At 42.6% G+C, this 20,253-nt stretch overlaps 1 protein-coding gene across 2 annotated transcripts in view; it reads right to left on the minus strand.

Moving 5' to 3' along the window:
* Positions 1 to 8,050: 8,050 nt before the first annotated feature.
* Positions 8,051 to 20,253, minus strand: part of Pop1 (POP1 homolog, ribonuclease P/MRP subunit) — a 34,254-nt gene continuing 22,051 nt past the window's right edge. For both annotated transcript variants that reach the window (XM_071602221.1, XM_027953103.2), the window contains exons 13-16: positions 19,157 to 19,348; positions 17,849 to 18,003; positions 11,132 to 11,479; positions 8,051 to 10,057 (exon numbers count right to left, since the gene is read on the minus strand). In XM_071602221.1, the coding sequence (XP_071458322.1) occupies positions 9,403 to 10,057; positions 11,132 to 11,479; positions 17,849 to 18,003; positions 19,157 to 19,348 (1,350 nt within the window). In that variant the 3' untranslated portion in view covers positions 8,051 to 9,402. The remainder of the gene's footprint in view (positions 10,058 to 11,131; positions 11,480 to 17,848; positions 18,004 to 19,156; positions 19,349 to 20,253) is intronic.

Raw genomic sequence — 20,253 nt, forward strand, 5'->3', positions numbered from 1 at the left:
TCTCAGATGGGGAAGGCTGTGGTGTGTGTGTGTGTGTGTGTGTGTGTGTGTGTGTGTGTGTGTGTTATTGTTTGGCTCTTGGCTGATGTTTTCAACATGAGCAGGCCATTCGGGACATGTAATCGTGGCCCTTTCATACATGCCTAAGGAAGGCAAGATGAATGGTGTGGGTGGTGCTCGGGTCATAAATATCAGTGGCATATCAGGGCAAAATTAGAAAGAGAAAAGCAAGTGAAATAAATCTCTCAGGACTCCAGGGCCATCTTTCCGAGAAAAAACATCAAGATGAGAAAGACCAGATTCCTGTGACAGACCCAGAGCCAAAATCCTTGACACTCTTCACATGGCACCAGAGCAAGGAGTTGTTGACCTTGAACTGCTTAAGAACAAGTCCATGGCTGATGCATGTGTGCATCTGAGCCCTCTGGTACCCAGCACAGAACAACAGGCCTGTGCCTGGTATGGAGCGAGCGCTAGGATGGGAAGAAGCCCGGGGATGCGGCGAGGAGCTCAGACTCGGCTGCCAGCTGGCTCAGCCCCAACCCCCAAGGCTGTTTCACCAGCAAACCATTGAATCTCTCTAACTCAGTTTCCTCACCTATAAAATAGAGATAATAATAAGACTGCCTCCGAGGGTTGCTGTAACTGTTAAGTGGAATATTGCTCATCAAGCCATAGCGATTGCTCCGTGTCCCCCATTTTATGTAACCAATGGTTGAGTGAATTGGTTGAGAACTTTACAGAGCTATTCCACATGCCAAGCTGATTGGAATGGTGCTTTTTTTGTTTTGTTTTTACACTCAAGGATATAGAGGCTGAGGAACTCTGGTGGCTATGATGGAGGTTTTAGGCTGGAGTTTGGGGGTATCCTAGCTGTCCCTGTTCGCCCTTAATTCTATGGTCACCACAGGAGGGGTGGGCACTCCTCTCTGCCCACTCTGACATGAGTAACTGTGCATAGGAACATAATGGAGACCCAGACTGCAGCTGCCCTCACCCCCAGACTCTGGGTGGGCTTGGAGAAGCAGAGCCCTGCAGCTGTCTGTGAATGATGCTGACCCTGGAGGAGTAAGTCCCAAGCCCCGACCTCAATGGCCCAAGCTAAAGGCCAGCCTTCCCTGGCTGCTACTTGCTTCCCCATGGGGGACCCTTGCATGAGGGATGAGCCTGTTGGGGAGCCAAGCCCCTGTTCTCCCTATTCCAGAAGGTCCTCCATTCACAGGCAGAAAATGGTGCCCCAAAGGAAATTGAGGGAGGGATCTCTAGACCTGGATGAGAGCTCAAGGTCCAGGAGGCCCTCTGAGGGAATCTTTCTTTTAGTTTGGAGTCTCCTGCCACTTCTTAGCCTCTGACCTGGCAGGGGTACCTTGGGGGCTTTGGCTTCCCCTCACCTTGAATTGCTCCGCACACCTGGGGCCAATTAGTGCCAAGCCTGCTGGGTTTTTCTTCCCTCGTGAGGGCGGGTGACTCTGCAGACACCCAGCCAAGGCTCCCAGGCAGAGGACTGGGGTTGCTCCTGGAGGGCCCCTCGGGTTTCTGTGGACATGATGTTGATGGACAGACATGACTCCTTAACACTGCATGAAGCCAGATGCAAGTGGACACTCTGGCCTCTCTCGGTGGCTGCCTGCGGCCCCAGCTCTCAACAGCAACACCAGGGTATAGGGACCTCAGCACCTAATGGCTGAGGAGAAGAGGCTTCCATCAGCCAGGTCCCCTAAGCATGAGGCTATAGGAGGTTTTAGGGCATAGTAAAGAATCCACAGATTACCTAAGCAATATCTGCGGATATTGGAAGAAAGGCAAGTTTCTGGCCAAGATATTTAATAGTCTGCACCAGAAACTAGGCCTCACTATTAAAACAACAACAACAAAAACATCAAACAAAAACCTCTAATGGCAAAGAAACTAGGTCTCACTATTTAAAAGCCTAACAGACAAAAAGCCCTGTAGGCCCCAAATATAACACCCCAAAAGAGTGACATTCAAATTTGCAAAACAAAGACAATGGCAAAAAACACCAGAATTTCAGAGTGGATGAAGATGACCTGGTGATTCTTAGCCATGAGCACGTGAAATTGCATAAGAGCTTAATAAAACCACAGATTGCAGAGTCACACCACAGATCTGGTGGAGCAGTGCCCTCCAAAACTGAAGACAAGCAATGTGCATATTTGGCAAGCACCCCAGATGCTCTGATGGCACATGGGTTTGGAGAACTCTGACTCTCCACAGCTCCTGAACCTCTCTGGTGTGGGATCACCTGGTGCTCTTGTTCACAAGAGTCGACTCCAGGTCTGGGACAGGTTCTGAGATGCTGCATTCCTATTGCTGAGGTTGCTGGTCCTAGGACCACAAATCCGTCAGACCATTCTCCAACCTCTGCCATTTTATGGAAAAATGGAGATAAAACGAGTGCAGGTATTGGGGAAGCCCAAGGAAAACTGCTGAGTTGGGAGGGGGAAAAAATTAGATGGCTGGGAGGGAAGAAAAAGGGACTATGCAAGCTAGTTGGGTAAGAATGAGGTGAAGTCAGTTCTGAAATCAGCAGAGCATCTCTACTTGGTCAGTTTCTCACCAGGCAACAGTCCTGGGGCTTGTTTCCTGAGGAGGACACAGAATGGGAAGTAGTCAGAGAGAACAGGTCCCTGGTCTGAGAGTTTGCTGGGCAGCTGGACACAGCTGCCCCACACTTTGGTAAGATCAGCATTAGAGTCCACAAGCCAACTTCTGGCACTTGTTCCAGAATGCTCATCAGAAACGCCCTGACACCTGTATCATCTCTCCAACTACATCCAAGTGTGCAAATGTGTGCATGTACATACCCACAGATGTGGCTCTGCAAAATTGCAATAGGAAACTGTCTCCAGAGTGCCAGGTGGAGATCTTTTATCCAGTTTCACATTTCCCTGGCCCACTTTTGCTCAGCCCTTACTGTAGCAACCTGCTGAGAACAGAAGAAGCCCAATAGCCCCTTGCCTCAGCTGCCCCTCTAGTTTCCTGCCCTTGGGACTGCTGGGTGGCTTTCCCAGGATACTCAGGAATAGGCTGTGCCAGCACTTGTGCAAACCAGGAAGTGCCAGGAAATTATCACTCCCTGGAACAACACTTGGCCAGTAAACATGGGAGATGGTAAAGATTTCCCTTTTCTGGAACTTACACAAATTTAACATGGAGGTACAGATTTAACATGGAGGTAACTCCTCAGTGTGTCCCTGGTGGGAGGGAACCCTAGTAGTCCCAGTGGGTATCCAACTCCTAATGCATACATGGATCAGATTTCAAATCTTCCCTGACCTCCACACTCCTGGTCCCTTAAGTCACTTCCTAAAATAAACTATCTGCCTATAAGGGTGCAGCTCTGCTCTTAAGAGAAACCAACTTAACACATGCAAGAGACGCTAAATCCTGCCCAAGAGAGAAGAAGGAGGCTGGAAATACAGAGGGCTCATTGATACCCAGAACATTCCAGGCTGTCCCTCAAGACAACAGCCACTGCTCAAGGTTCAAACAGCTGCGCATGACTGAGAACAAGTCATGTCCAAAAAACAATTTAAGATCCTCTGTGAGACACTGGGAAAAAAAGAGAAGGAAAGCGAAAGAAATGAGGATTGCAACAAGCATGTGTATTGCAAATGTTTAATAATAATAATAATAATGGAAAAAAATAAATGAGGGTTGTTTAACTTGAAGAAAAGAAAACAAAAATGGTTAACAACTGACTTCATTAAAATAAAGGGGTGGTTCCCAGTGTTAGTCTTAGTAAGAATGCAGGGAGGTAGGATTAAACTGGGGTTGAGGAGACATTTTAACCATGTTTGCTGACAAGGGAGAGATTGGCATCTCCTGGTGAAGTTATGAGTTCTCATTGCAGGAGACACTCAGCTCGTAGCAGAAAACAAACTTACTGGGAACAATGTGACTGGGATTCATCTTTAGAGAAACGCTTTTAAATTTGTCTCGAGATACTGTTTTAAAAATCATGGAGTCTTGGACTTAGGGTGTAGCTCATTGGTAGAGTACTTGCCTAACCTGCATGAAGCCCTGGGTTTGATCCCCAGCACCACAAAAAATGGGTGGGGAATCAGAGAGCTTTGGGAAATTAGGATTTTGCTAGTATAGCTCTGCCTCCTAAAGAGGGATTATTGATAGATCTGTGACCTCATTCCCCACCTCCCCAACACCAGTAGTGCAGTGCCTTACAAAACTGAATTGCATTTTAGTCTTGATGCTCTTTTCCCATGGTGGGCTGTTTACTCGTGAGGTCTTGGCACCACCTAGTGGCTAACTTATTCATTACAACATATGTCTGACCTGCAACGTAGTAGTTTACTGCAAACACCCTGGTTGATTTATCAATTCAACAAAAAGACACAGTATAGGTTAAGCACTGTGCCAGAACCTGGGGTTAAAGAGTAATCAAAGAAGACATGGTCTTGCCTTCTTGAGGTTCACAGTCTAATGGAGTAGATGAACAAACAACAAAAATTTAATGATTATGCATTGTAATGTCATCAGAAAATAAACCTGCCATGGGACAGAGGATAATGTAGGCAGAAAGGGCATATTTTAAATTGGGTAGTCAGAGAAACTACCCCAAGAAACGAAGCTCAAGCTGGGGAGGATGGGACAGGGTAGCTGAGAACATTCCATGAAGGCAGAACGTAGCATGTGCAGAATTGTGGAGGGGCCCAGGGCTCAGCTGTAGGAGATGATGAAAGACCAGGGCACTCAGAGCATAGTGAGGGAGGCCCAGGGGAACACGATGAGCCTGGAAACTAGGAGAGTATCGTGTCTCTAAACATTTCCTTGGGGAAGGAGGGGTAATACCTTGATGTGAACTCACCCATTTGTTCAACTCCACCAGGACCCCAACTGGGAACATCAATAATAGCTGCTCCCCATGAGAAGAAAATTACCTCTAGATAGGGAAAAGAGGTGGGAGGGAAAGGGAGGGAGAAGGGGAATTGCATGGAAGAGGGAAGGAGACACCCTTCGTTATACAGAATACAGGTATGACGATGTGAGGAAAAAAAAAAGAAGTGGGTCACATTAGATTGGGTAGAGAGAAGTGATGGGAGGGGAGTGGAGGGGAAGGGGGGAATAGGACAGCAGAATAAAATAGACATTATTATTGCTGTCGGTATATATGTGACTGCATGACCAATGTAATTCTGCAACCTGTACACTCAGAAAAATGAGAAATTATATCCCATCTGATTCAAATGTAAAATAATAATAATAATAATAATAGCTGCTCTGTTCTCAGAGTTCCTATTCCTGATAAGCTGTGTCTTTGGCTGATTACAGGGAAATCTCGTTTTAAAATTCAGGATAGTGGCTCTCAACCTGGGCCACAAACTACCAGAGAGCTCTTAAGAATTCCAATGTCCAGGCCACAGCCCTAACCAGTTAAAGCTGCATCCCTGGGCTCCCAAGGTAATTCCAATGTGCTGATGAATTTGAGAACAACTGACCTGGAGAGATGCTTGCCAAGCAGGGTGGGGAGAGAAAGAAAGAAAACACCTCACCTGGTACTCCCAAGTAGTGAAAGTTATATATGAATAATGAGCCAGGCTGTTTTGTGTGTGTTTGGGTTTCTTCCCCCAAGAGCAGGCCCACTTCCCAGTGGAAGGCACCACTCAGGGCCATCCTGCCCTCTGCTTGATGCTAATTAAGTTCCACCTGGACACTTCACACTGCGGTCAAGAGCCCCTGGGAGCTGATGTTACAGGAAGGTCAGGTTTCACACTGGCAAGCAGGTCTGCTAAGGCACAGAATTATGAGGTTTCCATGGCCTCCTTATTCATGCACACTTCCCCAGGGTCAGAGGGTTCAAATAGCCAGACCTCCTACAGCAGCAGATCCAGTCGCAGTGGCCTAGGGGGCTTTTTAAAAATACTGATGCTTAGACCCAATTCAAGATTGATCTGGTTGAGGTTTGTACTATCAGCTGATTCTAACATGCAGCTGAGATGGTAAGCCACTGTTGCCAAACAAAAGACAGCACCTGTGGTCCCTCATGTTTGGGGAGGCCTGCAGTAACTAGAACCTCTGTGTCACTGGGGTTGCTTCCCAAGTGACCTACCAATAGTACTATTTTTTATTATGTGTTGAATGTTCCTTATCCAAAATGCTTGGTACCAGAAATATTTCAGATTCTGGATTTTTTTTATTTCGGAATATTTGCATATATATGAGATATCTTGGGGAGGGGATCAAAGTCTAAAAATGAAATCCATTTATGTCTTATACACACTTTATACATATAGCCCAAAGCTCATTTTACACAGTATTTTTAGTGAATGTTTTGTTAGTGAATATATCACGAGGTCAGTCGTGAAATTTTCCAACTTGGCAATGTCAAGTCAGTATTCAAAATGTTTTGGATTTAGGGGCACTTCGGATTTGGGGACATTTTTGGATTCTGGATGTTCAACCTGTATCTGGTAAGCATCCCAGTCCTGAATCTAGCTCTGTACTCTTCAGGCCTTAAATTGGCCATAAGCACTTACAACTATTTCCCAGAGGCTTGGGAGCAAGAACTCACCCTAGGCATGTGGCATGGAGAAAGCAATGCTACATTTATATGTAAAGCACCATTTCCTATTATTTCCAATAAAAGGCCAATTAACATTAGGGTTCATGCTAATCAAGCTTCATAAGGAACTGGCAACATGAACCTAGGCTACACTTGTATGAGATTCCATTTAAGCAACTACTTTTTTTTCATTTTTTTGTTCTTTTTAGATATACATGACAGTAGAGTGTATTTGACATTATTCATACATAGAGTGTAACTTATTCTAATTAGGAACCCATTCTTGTGGTTGAGCATGTTGTGGAGTTACACTGATTGTGTGTTCATATATGAACATAGGAAGGTCATGTCCGATTCATTCTACTGTCTTTCCTATTCCTATCCTTCCTCCCACCCCGTCATTCCCTTTTAACATTTTTTTCTTAAGAGATAACCCACTGGGCGCCATGGCAGATGCCTGTAATCCCAGCTTCTCAGGAGACTGAGACAGGAGGATTATAAATTCAAAGACACCCTCAGCAATGGTGAAGGGCTCAGCAACTCAGTGAGACCATGTCTCTAAGAAAAAGAAAAAAAATAAGAGATTACCCACATATATTTTCACACCAAATGGATATGCACCAGAAAGGTTAAACTGTAGTTACATCAGGGTAGTGAAATCCAGGTAATTTTAATTTTTTCATTGTTGGTGATCTTCACTGTTTTTTTATGATGAATATGGATGATAGATATAGCATTATTTAAGTAAAACCAAAAAGAAAAAAAAGCTAATCACCCAGAAAAAACTGCATGTAACTGATCTGAGTGTTCCGCTCACAACTCTTATTAGGATACTTTCTGACTTAGTGGACTCTGAAACCACTGTCCCCTTAACAAAAGAACAGGACCATGTTGTATTTTGTGGCTATGTGACTAGAGTGCAGCAGGCACCTGACAAGATGAAAATAAACATGTTAATCAATTCAGAGGCTATAGAGAATAAAGCCAGTCCCAACAATCTTTGTTTTTGGTCAGGGATATGAATTCTTTACTGAATGTGTGCAGATTCTATTAGATTTTCAAGTTATATTCTGCAAAACTAATGTTTTCTGGACAATAAGTACCAAAAAAAAAAAAAAAAAAAAGAGTGTTATAGACAAGTCAGAAAAAGATTCCTTTCCTGAAGAGATGCAGGATGTTGGCAGCAGATATTCATTGTGGATCTGCAACAGGAAGATGTCCTATCCCTCTTCTCAAGTTTATTTAGTCATGAAACACCTTTTTCCACAGACCAACTATCCTTTCAGCTTGTGACTCTTTGACTTACCACCCACACAGCAGAGTAACTGAAATGTGACCTGTCCCCTGTACCCACGGCAGAGCGGCAGGCCCCAGGTGCTATACAGAATGCTGTTAGGCAACACTCAGCACATTCAGACTTCTGTCATCAAGAAAGCTAAGCCACTGATGAAGTGGCTCAGAGCCTCGAAAGCAATGAGAAATGGTCCAAAAAATATTCACAACTGAACATCAGGTGGTATTTTAATTTATTCTGTTTACAGACAGCACTTAGATACACTATTTTCCTTGATCTCATTTGTTGTTGGACACAAAGACACTGAGAAGCTTGGTGAGAGGAGAAACATCAGCCATTCATTGGCTCAAGGGCTTTCCAACTACTGGAAGGCTTGCTGGGTTGTCCCCAACTCATCGCCCCCAAAGACTGCAAAAACACAATGCATTTATTTACATGAAATGATGCCTAATGCACGTGTAAATTCAAAACATATTACTCAGGCTCTGTTAGAAAAAAGGATGGCAGGAAGTAAGGGACTGAAGTAGATAAAGGTTAATGAGCCACCAAGTTTCTCCAAGTGAAAAAAGCAATCATAGCCTGCCATGGGGCAGGATAAGAGATTTCTTGTGCCCTGCTCAAGACCTGCAGTGGACAATGTGACTGCATGGGTTGCGTTTTGAAAGCAGATGGTCATTTCAGTCATCACTTTGCAGAGGTAGCTACTGTACCATATAGCCACGCTGACCAAAGCGTGTTCCTAAGGATACTGATCCCACAAAGTGCTCCTTAGAAAAGGATTCAGGGATCAAAAAGATTTTTATAAACACTTTACACTATTATCTACTTTTGGACTCTGTCTCTCTCTCTCTCTCTCTCTCTCTCTCTTAGAATATGCTCTAAGAATTCTCCTTTATGGCTTTGAGAAATTCTTTACAGAAACAAAAATAAAAATTTTTTACTTAAAAAAAGTTAACTCCTAGGATCTCATGTTGGTTAACATGTGATCAAGGTCACATGTTGGTCAAGTTCATAAAGTCACAGACCTCTTTAAATTCCAACCCAACACTTTTATCATATACAGGCAGCAATAAATTGTCTGTTATTTCATTCTTTATGGCACAAGGTACTCGGCATACTGATTACAGTACAGGTTTGAGCATGGCCCATATAGGGCTGATATCTCACGTACAGAAGCCAGATGTTTATAGTCTCTTCCTCTTTATTAAACAGCTACTGCTGCTTATTACATGACTATGAGCTCAAACGGACCTCACAGCTCTTTGCTCCTAACAAAAAAGGGACAATAAAAAGTAAAGCTTTAATAATACTTTTCAGCAAGAATTAAGCAAACAAAAAAATCATAATAAAAAGCTTTTGGCCACATATACCAGACAATTACATAGCAAGGGCAGGGAGAGATGAAATGATGTAAATATTTCATCATTTCATAATATATATATTCTTAATTCTTCTTTTCAAGGAATTTCACATGATATTTTGAAACAGAAGACAAGGAAAGCAAGATTCCAACTGTGGGACTTTGTAAATAAAATCACCTACGCCCTGCTAGGTGGTGAACCGGCACTCAGACCTCAATGGCAATCCTGGCAAATCGGTACTGCAGGGAGGCGGGAGGCCTCAGCAGCACCAGGCCCCTTCCAGCTGCCGGCTGCCTGGGCAGCATGTCCAGCAATCCTGTCAGACTTACGAACCCCAGAGCTTCTCCACAGCCAACGGCCATGGAAAAATCTCCCTGGGTGACAAAGCCTAGGAGGATTCTGGAACAGTGGGTCATCATACCCGGGAGGGGGCCTGGCCACAGCCCCAGAGTCAGAGCTCCCTGCCCAGCAGCAGGGATCTCTACTGCCAGGCCCTCGGAAGCAGCAAACTCTCGGTTCTGCCTCCTCTCCATTTTCTTCTTCTCTTTCTGTTTCAGGATCATGCTCTTGAATGGATCACTGTGTCTGGCTTCCTGGGGCCCACAGTAGTGCTGATCCTGGCTGAGTTGGAGGAAGTCCTCCTCAGTTGGGACACAGATCATGGTGAGTGGCTCAGGGCTGCCCTTCCTGAGCAGGGACAGGCTGACCCATACCAGGGCCCTGGGAAAGTGGTCCAAGATGGACAGGCGGGCCTCTGTGGTCAATTCTTGCTGGCCTCTACTGGCAGCCCACCGGACCACCCGATTGTTTTCAGAACTGGGCCCACACCAGGCTGACAATTGCTTCAGTAATTTCCTACTCCTACAAGAAGTCAGAGACACACATTTGAGGATATTTTGTTCAAAGAATAAAATCTTCAAATAGAAGATTAGGCATTGCTAGAGTTAATTTGATTTTTAATACTGCAACGTGAGAAAGTATCAAAACTACGATTTTTAAAAAAACTTAAAATACACATTAAGATATTTCAGTAACGGGGGGATACGGCTCAGTTAGTAGAGTGCTTGCCTTGCATGCACAAGGCCCTGGGTTCAATCCCCAGCACCACATACAAAAAAAGATTCTTCAGTAACAATATTTTTCTTTTTATGTAACTGATATTCTGAAACTGAAGGATTAAAGGTTTAAGAAGTTGAAGGCTGAGAAAAGTCAGAGAGTGGGATAGAAAATACTAAAAGTGTAATCACAGTGAGAAGATGAGAATAAAGAGGAGCTGATATTTTTATAAGAAAGACCTGAAGAGACAGTATATATAAAGTAAGAAAGAAGATTATGAAATCATGAGATTAACTACACAGAAAAATAAGTATGAGCCAAGAGAAGTGAGCACTTTTTAAAATCAGAGCATATTGCACAGGGTATCTGATAAACAGAACTTTATCTGTAGAAGCACCAAGGGCAGAACACATTTCATGTGGAAGCTGCTATAAGATCACGTTTCCCTGAACAGGCTGCTAACTCCCACAAACCCATATAATTCAAAAGGAGCTAGAAGAGCGCTAATCAGTGATATAAAGCAAAGAAAGCCACTCTATGCACAGAGTGCCTCGTTACCTAGGGTCATGCAATGAGGGTATTTCTTTGTGAGCAAAGACTAAATGCAATAGGTCACAGGAAAAACTGACTAGGTCTAGGACTGTGGATGACAACATTTTCAATCAGGTCATCAGTTAGCACCATGCCTCAATCAAGTATCTAATTAAGGTGTCTTCCTGGGCCCTCTATGAAACATCAAAGGACTGGCTTTCCTTTCCAGAAAGTCCATAAGTTCACGTGGGATTTGCATAAAGGAATAGTGATAACTTTCACACCCTGTAGCCTGTTCAACATGAACATAAGCAATCCAACATGCATCTAGAAGCCACTCGCACTCACCTGAGAACACAGAGTTGACTACTGGTGGCAGCAACATGGTTCTCACCAGCACCCTGGTCTATTACCGTCCCAGTTTCTGCCTGGTCCTGACACTCTGTGTCCATGACTTCTGGGTCCCCACGGTCATTTACAGATGTGCCCACTTCAGACTGATGAGACTTTTCAGGAGCATGAGGCATCCAATGTCTTTTTAGGTCACCCTCCTCACCACATGGAGACGAAGCAACAGAAGACACATCTTGGGCACGGACTCTGGACTCCCAGTCCTGAGTTAACTGCTCCCAGGGACAGCAGAAAGGTGACAGTGTGCCAAGTTTAACATAGTTAGGTCGTTTGGCAGGAGGGCGTCTAATGAAAAATGAAGAGAGAACTGATTCTCAACAACTGAGAAGTGGGCAAGGCAATTAAAATAATCATCACCATCATAATACATTTTTATTTAAACAACAATCACACAAAAATGGCTTTCCAAGAAATGTATAGGGCTGGGGGCATGTCTCAGTGGTAGAGCGCTTGCCTGGCATGTATGAGACACTGGGTTCAATCCTCAACACCACACAAAAATAAAGAAATAATAAAAGTATTGTGTCCATATACAATAACAAAAAAATTTTTAAATGTATGATAAAGAATAATCGCCAACTCTACTGGTCAAGTTCTTTTGTTTTCTTTGGTATTTAATAGATATTGTACCCACAAAGTAGTCCCATGTGGCTACTGAACAACCCCAGGGAGGACCATTCCTGAGAGCTCCAATTGCATGGTGCCCTGGAGTTGTGCAGTGATGTTCCTATACATTCACAAGGTTCTAAGTTCAAGGTTATAGTGAAGTTTCTTTCTCATTCCTCACCTCTAGTGACCCTACTGCCCTCCACGAAGACAGCATCATTATCAGTTTATGTACATGCAAATACATATGTACTTATTTCTTTTCACTTACCTTTATACAAATGGTGGTATACTAGATACGGTACTTTTTGTTAACTTCACTTTTTCTGCTTAACAAACTATCTTGGAGACTGTTTTATATCAATACATCAAGTTCCCTCATTCTTTTATAAAAGGCTATGTATCTTTTCTACCATATGAATATACCTTAATCTATTTACACAGTCCTCTATTAAAATACTTTTGGTTATTTTCACACTTTTGCTTCTACAAACACTTCAGCAATGAATGACTGGGAACATGCACATGCACAAGGCATATCCATAGGAGAAGCTCCTAGCAATGGAACTAAGGCAAAGAATAAAAGCACTTCAAAATTTGACAGATACTTCCAAACTTCTTTTCACAACAGTCACACTAAATGACCTTTCTAGCAATGTGTGAATGAGGAAAAGCCTTTGAAAAATACTACAAGCTAAGAAGTAGGGAATTGGCCTACTGTTGGCTCTACTGGCCTGGGCATCTTAAGACTGCATCCTTAGGTTGTCGGATGATCTACTCTGAGACAAGCCCATACAACCCTCCCCTCATTTACTTCTTATTATGTGCTGTGTTCTGATTCTCCCATGGATATGATCCTGTAGGCTTAATCGGGCCCACTGAGCTAGACTCTCAAGGTTGAATCAAATGTGTATTGGCTTTCTAAGAGGCACCTGCCCCACCCAGACATCTTTCCAAGTCCAGAGAGATAACAACAGCTGCCTCTCTCAATTCCTCAAATAAGAAGCCCATCTATACATAGTGTATGTAGTGCTGCAACTTGGTTAAGCAGAACACGATAATTCTTCAAACCTTTAAGTTCTATAAATCCATATGAAATATACACACATTTTGGGTAGACTTTTTTTTGTGTGTGTGGTGCTGGGGATTAAACCCAGGGCCTTGTGCATGCAAGGCAAGCACTCTACCAACTGAGCTATATCCCAAACCTTGGGTAGATTTTTAAAGAAAAAAAAAATATGTCCTTGGCTAGGGATGTAGCTCAGTGTTACAGTGCTTGCCTAGCATGCAGGAGGTCCTGGGTTTGAGCCCTAACACTACACACACACACACACACACACACACACACACACACTCCTTAATCCCATGAAAAAGGTATTTAAGCCATTTCTTCCAAAATTTCATATTTAAGTAAACAGACACTAGGTCATAAGACAGAAAGGGTTCATGTTTGACTTGTTCTCTCTGCTTTCAGTATACAGCAATATTGGATAAAGAAAGAAAATACAGACTGTAGGAAGTAGGGGGTGGGGTTTGAGTCAGAAATGGCTTCCTGTTTGGCAGTACCATCCTACTTTAACTAACATAAATTCAATAAAGGCTGGAGTGATAACAATAACAATAGCTAATACTTATTGAACACTTACCACTCTGTTCCAAGTGCTTCATTCATCTAAACTTATTCAATCCTTGTGCAGCCACTGCCTAGGGTTTTCACTGAATGCATTTTATCTTCCTCCTGAACACTGCTTTCCTTATGGCCAAATGGACCAGGCCAATAGAATGTGAGTGAAAGTGACCTGCTCATCATTTCTAGGCCTAGCCCATATTCCCCTATGCTCTTCCCCAGCCAGCTGTATGCAAAGACCCTGAGTGCCCAGGTAAAACCAAAGGATAGAAGATCCCCAGATCTCTGGAACCCCATCCCCTGATCAAGAACACCACATTCAATTATTCCACGAGTGAGAAATAAAATATCTTTGTGTTAAGCTCCTGACATATGGGGTTTGTTTGTTCTAACGATTAGCACTACCCTCATTAATATAATTCTCACAGCTGTCCACGGGATAGGTTCCTATCTAAACTAAGACCCCAGAGCTGTTAGTGGTTGAGTGAAGATATGAACCTAGGTAGTATGGATGCATGAACCACTGCATTGTAATGTCCTTTAAACAGACATCTTGCAATTGGAAATGACTTCCTAAGCAGAACACTAAAGTCTAAAACATCAGAAAAAATGTGTTAATATATGCACAAATTCAAAATTGTAAAGCAGATAAAGCAGGGAATAATATTTGCAATATATATGAGAAAGGATAAAGGAGAAAAAAACACTTAAAAATCAATAAAGCAGGGCTGGGAATGTAGCTCAGTGGGAGACCACACACCTAGTACGTGTGAGGCCCCTGATTCAATCCTCAGCACAGGAAAAAGGTGTGGAGAGGGGGAGGAGAAAGGAAGGGAAGGAGAGGGAGGGATGAACGGAAGAAAGGAGGGAGAAAAGGAAAGGAAGGATAGATAAATGCCAAGAGAAAAAGAAGCAAAATAAATAAATGAGTAATTTATAAGAAGCATAAAATAATGAAAAACATAAAAATATCTAACCTCACTAGTTAATAAAACAAAACATTTAAGACATCATTTCTCACCTTAGTTGGCCAATATTAACAGGACAACAGCCCACACTGGTGAAAGTGACAGGAACCGTTCCCCTCGCTACAGGTGAGATCCTAAAGTCAGTACTGAAACAACGGGCACGGTAGACTAAAAGCCTTAATATGGACAACTTTTTTTAAAACCAGGTATGTCACCTACAGGCATTTAGCCCAAGGTCTGTTCTTGCTGTCCTATAGCCCCTTTCCAACAATGGCTGTTTCTTTCTCACTGCCCACGGTCCATGGTGGGCAGATGGTCTTGATATGCCCAGGCCACTTTTTTCCTTCCTTTTCTTCCTGATTCCAGTTTCCCTGAAGCATATGCCATCAGACAAGCCACAGGCTCGCTCTCCTTGGTCAAGTCCTCTACCAAGTTCCCAGGTGCCCCATTTACCAGCCACACCCCCTTCCCCTCCGCCCCCAAAACACTTAATGTCACTTCCAGTGGCCTTGGCATCTATAGTCATCATCCTTCCAGTGCCCTGGGGCCTCTGTACTTCACTACTTTTACTTTATCTCACCTCAAGCACCCACACCCCTGGCCGTCCCTCAGGTTTGGTCATTGCCAACTCTGCTCCACCTTAAAATCTCAATTTTATGCACATCACTCCTCTACTTTCAGCCCACTTACCCCCCCCCCACCCCCATTCTTCAACCACTGGAGCCTCCTATTAATCTTTGCTACCACTTCTCTGTGATCCTCACTGTTCCCTCATCCCTGCTGCTGGTTACAACTCCAGGGATCACGGGACAGTCCCTCCATTATATGGGCTCTCAACCCTCTCCACCTGCAAAGCCCATGTCCATTAAGTGACTTTCCAGTGTGCCCAAGTCAGCACCCAACTGACAGAACACAGCTGGGGAAGAACACATGGTAGTCCTGAATCTTACTAAAGAAACACAAAACTCAAGTGGATGCTCTCTTAGCCTTCTTCTGAATCACTTATATTTCTCCAGCCAATTCAATCTTCCACTCTCTTAGAAAACTGTTTACAATTCCTCTCTCCTTAAATCTCCGACAACCCCGCTCCCTTTCTTGCACCTCACACTCTGTTCACTGAGAAGACAGTCACAATCCAACGCGTGCCACCTAATCTCCCCCACAGAGTCTAAGGAACCTAGATCTGGAGTCAGACTGCAGAGTCCACCCTCCAACTATGAAAATGGAAGAACCGAGCCCAATCCTATCAGGGACCCCCCTGCCCTCTCCCGGATCCTCCCACCAGCCCAGAAACATGTGATTCCACCAAGAACAGAGTCTCTACATGATCATGAGTCCACAAAGGCAGGAACACACTTTGCTTCATCCCTGCTGTAATCAAGAATCGTACCAGACCCACAGCAGGCTCTAAATAAGCATGTGAGAGATGAGTAAGTCCCCAGAGAGACGTGTACAGACAGATGTTCACGGAAGCATCCAGCAAGATATCGGAAATAACCAAAAAAAAAAAAAGATATTGGAAATAACCAAAAGGGCCACTGGTAAAATACAGTACATCCAACTCTGCAATCCTAGGGACTCATTCAAGCTGTACTCTGAGTGACAGCCAGCAAGCTATGTGACTCACAGGCTGAATCTGGCCCATATCTTTTTTTGTACAACCCATGAGCTAAGAACAGTTGTTACGTTTTTAAATGGTTGCAAAAAGGAAAAGTAATATTTTACAACACATGAAGATTATATGAAATTCAAATTCAAGTGTCCACAAAAAAACGTCTGATTAGAACACAACCACGCTCATTTGTTTTTATGTCATCCACGGCTGCTGCTTTCATGCCAAAATGGCAGCATTTACTGTCATGGAGACGAAGGGCCCACAAAGCCAAAAATATTTACCATCTGACCCACTATCAAAAAAGTTTGCCAACATTTAGTTTAGAGTCATATTTATTAAAATGGGGAAACTATCTACAATATGCTGTTAAATGGAAAAGGCAGATTTCAAAATAATATAATATAATCCTTTTATTAAAAAATTTGTACCAATGGAAAATGTACATGCACTAAAAAGTCTATATAGTGAAAAATAGTATTATCATCATTATTATTTCACAAACACATAGAGGACCTCAACTGTGTTTTATGGGAGGACACAGGACATACAGCAAGAGGCCACTGCCCTCAAAGAGCTGGTGAGCTAGCTTTTCAGGAATGTATCACCATTCGTCCTATCAGCTATTTACCTGTCCATCAGTCAAGGAACTACAACATTTGATTATTCCCTCATTCAGCAGACAAAAAATAATTTTTTTTTTTTTAATGAAAGCTATTAAGGCCTACCATGCATCAGCACTAGCTACACATGGAGGATGCCACAAGAAATGAGAGTGGGAAGGCGGACATGGTGGCACATGCCTGTAATCCCAGTGACTTTGGAAGCTGAGGCAGGAGGATCACAAGTTCAAAGCCAGCCTCAGCAACAGCAAGGCGCTAAGCAACTCAGTGAGACCCTGTCTCTAAATAAAATACAAAATAGGGCTGGGGATGTGGCTCAGTGGTCGAGTGCCCCTGAGTTCAATCCCTAGTACAAAAAAAAAAAAATGAGAGAGAGTGTGAGAGAGTGCACGCACAAGTGCACTTCTGTGCTGGGAACTTACAATTAGTGGGAATACAGATTTCTAATGTTCATATGTACTTCCCTACATAAATGAAATAAAGGCCCTCATTTGTTCATCTCCAAAGAAGGACACAAAAGGAAAAAAGTTTAGAAAATAGATACTAAATATAAAGAGTGTTGACTTCACCAGATGGCGGGTCTACTTCAATTTATAAAGAATTTTTTACATATTTCAATAGTTTTCTTAAAATTTTATAAATAAAACTGGGTACAGTAGCACATGCCGGTAATCCCAGCAGCTCTGGAGTTGGAGGCGGAGGATTGCAAGTTCAAAGCCAGCCTCAGCAATTTAGTGAGGCCCTAAGCAACTCAGTGAGACCCTGTCTCTAAATATAATATTAAAAAAGGACTGAGGATGTAGTTCAGTGGTTAAACACTCGTGGGTTCAATCACTGGTACCAAAAAAAAAAATTATAAATAGGTATTGCTTTTATAAACAGTTCTTAGAAAGTACAGCTTCCATGGAGTGGGGGAATGGCATGAGAATCTATTGGCAAGTGTCTAAAACCCAGGTCCACAGTTCAGGTGGCAGCAAATAACCAGGAGGAAAGTTGTAACCCAGATGGGTCAATAAAAACCATTTACATATAAAACAATCTTGTGACATAAGTAATATCTTCTTCCTTACTTCCTGCTGACCCAGAACTCAAGGCAAGCCTGTGAAGACTCCACATTATACATCAGGAGCTACTGCAGCCTCCTCCCAACTGCTCATCAGGGAGCACCCGCACTTCTCATCCCCTTACCATTACAGACTAGAAAGGGCAGCACCTTACCTTTTGTACTTTTCCAGGAGATTCTTGGCTTGCTCTTCAGCAAACAGAGCCCCAGCAGGACAGTCTGGGAAGTCACCCGGGATGTGAGGTAACCTTTTATACTGAGAATGCATCAGCGCCTCTTTTAACCCTCCAACTCTTGCACCTCGGTAGATCTGAAAGAAACATCAAGAGCTATTTTCAATTTAACCAACTTAAAGTGAAATTGCTTAATTGTTTGTAGGGGGAAAACGGGAAACAACATAATGTACATCAAGAGGAAAACAGATAAACATATGGTGAGATAATTCTGAAAATCCATGGCCTGAACTTCTTCAACCAATGTGGAAAAAGCTCAGTATCGAGTGAACACACCAAGAAAGACAAGCATAAATACAATGAAGTATGTAGTTTAAAAACATGTCACATGTACTTATTTTACTGTGGGACACAAACATTCACAATGCCAGAATGGTGATTATTTCAGGAGAAGGAGAAATGAGATTGGAGAAAAGGACAGAGTACTTCCAGGGAATCTGTATGTTTTATTCTTCAGCTGGATGGCAGGTGAGGGATGCAGGCATCCATTATATTAGTATCTTTTCTTTTTTGTATGCTTGAATTTCATAATTAAAAAATTAAGTGGAATTACTTTAAAGTATTCCCACTCCTGGATTTCATTAAATGAATGTCCCTTGCACTAAGAACTAATGGCTAAAAATTAATTACCTACATCAATCTAACATTCTAATATGCCTTTTACAATTTCTAGCATCAAAGTATATTTATACTAACCAGAAAAAAAAAAACAGAATAGATTTTAGTAAAAAATTTAAAATAAGAGTACTATGGGCTGGGGTTGTGGCTCAGTGATAGAGTGTTGCCTAGCATGCACAAGGCACTGGGTTCGATCCTCAGCACCACATAAATGTACAATAAAGACACTGTGTCCACCTAAAACTAAAAAATAATTATTTTTTAAAAATAAGAGTAAAAAAGTATATTCTATATATCCATGAAAGTTGTCTTTTGCTTTTAAACTATGATGGATTTCTTCAAGTTAAAAACACAACATTTTGTTGCTATTAGTAAAAAACTCAAGCCACCTTTAAAAGCTTCAAAAATTTATGATATGTCACAACAGGTCTTAGTAATGAGAATCTAGCTCCAAGGACTGTTTCCATGAAGTATCCATATCCCAGATTATAGATCTAAGGGCAGAAATATACCACTTAGATTCTAAGTTGTACCCAAAGTCTGGCACTTAGTATTTATTAGGGATGTATTTTAAATGTTGCAACTGTTAGTCGGAATCAAAAAGTAACTTACCAATGGAATCCAGAAAGCCATGCCCCAGCCCTTTGGGAGTAGGACATCCCAGCCACTTCCCCAGCCCAGTCGCTCTTCACCAGTCACTTTTCCTGGCTGCTGAATCAAAAGGATAGGTATCTTGGATTCATGGGGACCTAAAACAAGCTGTGACCCAGGCACCAGCAATTCACTTCTCATCCGGTTCAAATCCTGAAGTGGAAGAAAATAATTCAAGACAAACAAGTAAAAGAAGTAAAAAGTAAAAGAAGGTACAATTAATAACAACAATTGGAAAAGTACCCTGGCTTCTGAGAAAATTTCTCACCAGGCCTGAATGATTTAAAATAGAAGATGCTATATAAATGATTTGTTTAGTGGAATTTAAGGAGTGGATAACAACATACTTTCATTATTTCAAATATCTACTGAGCAAATATAGTGAACAGGCACTTTTCTAGAACCTGGGGAAAGTAGTACATGGCTCTAGCTCTCTTTCAACTGAAATTCTAAATCCAAGCTAAAATGTGAGAAGCTAATCTACAAGTCTCCTTTCCTATTTTTCAACTTCCAGCCAACCACCAAGTCTTCTCAATTTTACTTTCTAGAAGGTATACTAAAAACCCCAGCTCTTCTACTCCAGCCACACTGCCACAATTCAGACTCTCATCATGTCATCATTGAAATAATCCCATCTGGATTATTTCAAGGCTCTCTTCTGCAGACATCCAAACCAGAGACCTCCTTCCAGATCCTAGCCACTCCCCATTCCTTCCCCTGTCTAATCCACCTATCACATGGCTGCCAGAGTGAAATACCATCATGTTATGGCCTGCCTTGAAACCTTCAATGGTGCCCTACATCATCAGTCCAAAATCTTAAATGCCTCAAACTCTTTTATGCTCTGACCCCCATTTATCATTTCAGTTTCATCCCCTAACCCCCTATTGACTCCTAGCTCCTGACCTGCTAGGAGATACATAAATGGGTCATTTGGCCTGGGTCATTGCACACAATTGTTCTCATTTCCTGAAATCCTTTCTCTGCCGAAGCCTCAACCCTACCCACCAAGAAGTATGATTAATTTAATTCTGACTCCTATTTGAGAGTAAGTGCAA

This window comes from Marmota flaviventris, chromosome 15, assembly GCF_047511675.1.
Source record: "Marmota flaviventris isolate mMarFla1 chromosome 15, mMarFla1.hap1, whole genome shotgun sequence".
In the NCBI taxonomy this organism is placed as follows: domain Eukaryota; kingdom Metazoa; phylum Chordata; class Mammalia; order Rodentia; family Sciuridae; genus Marmota; species Marmota flaviventris.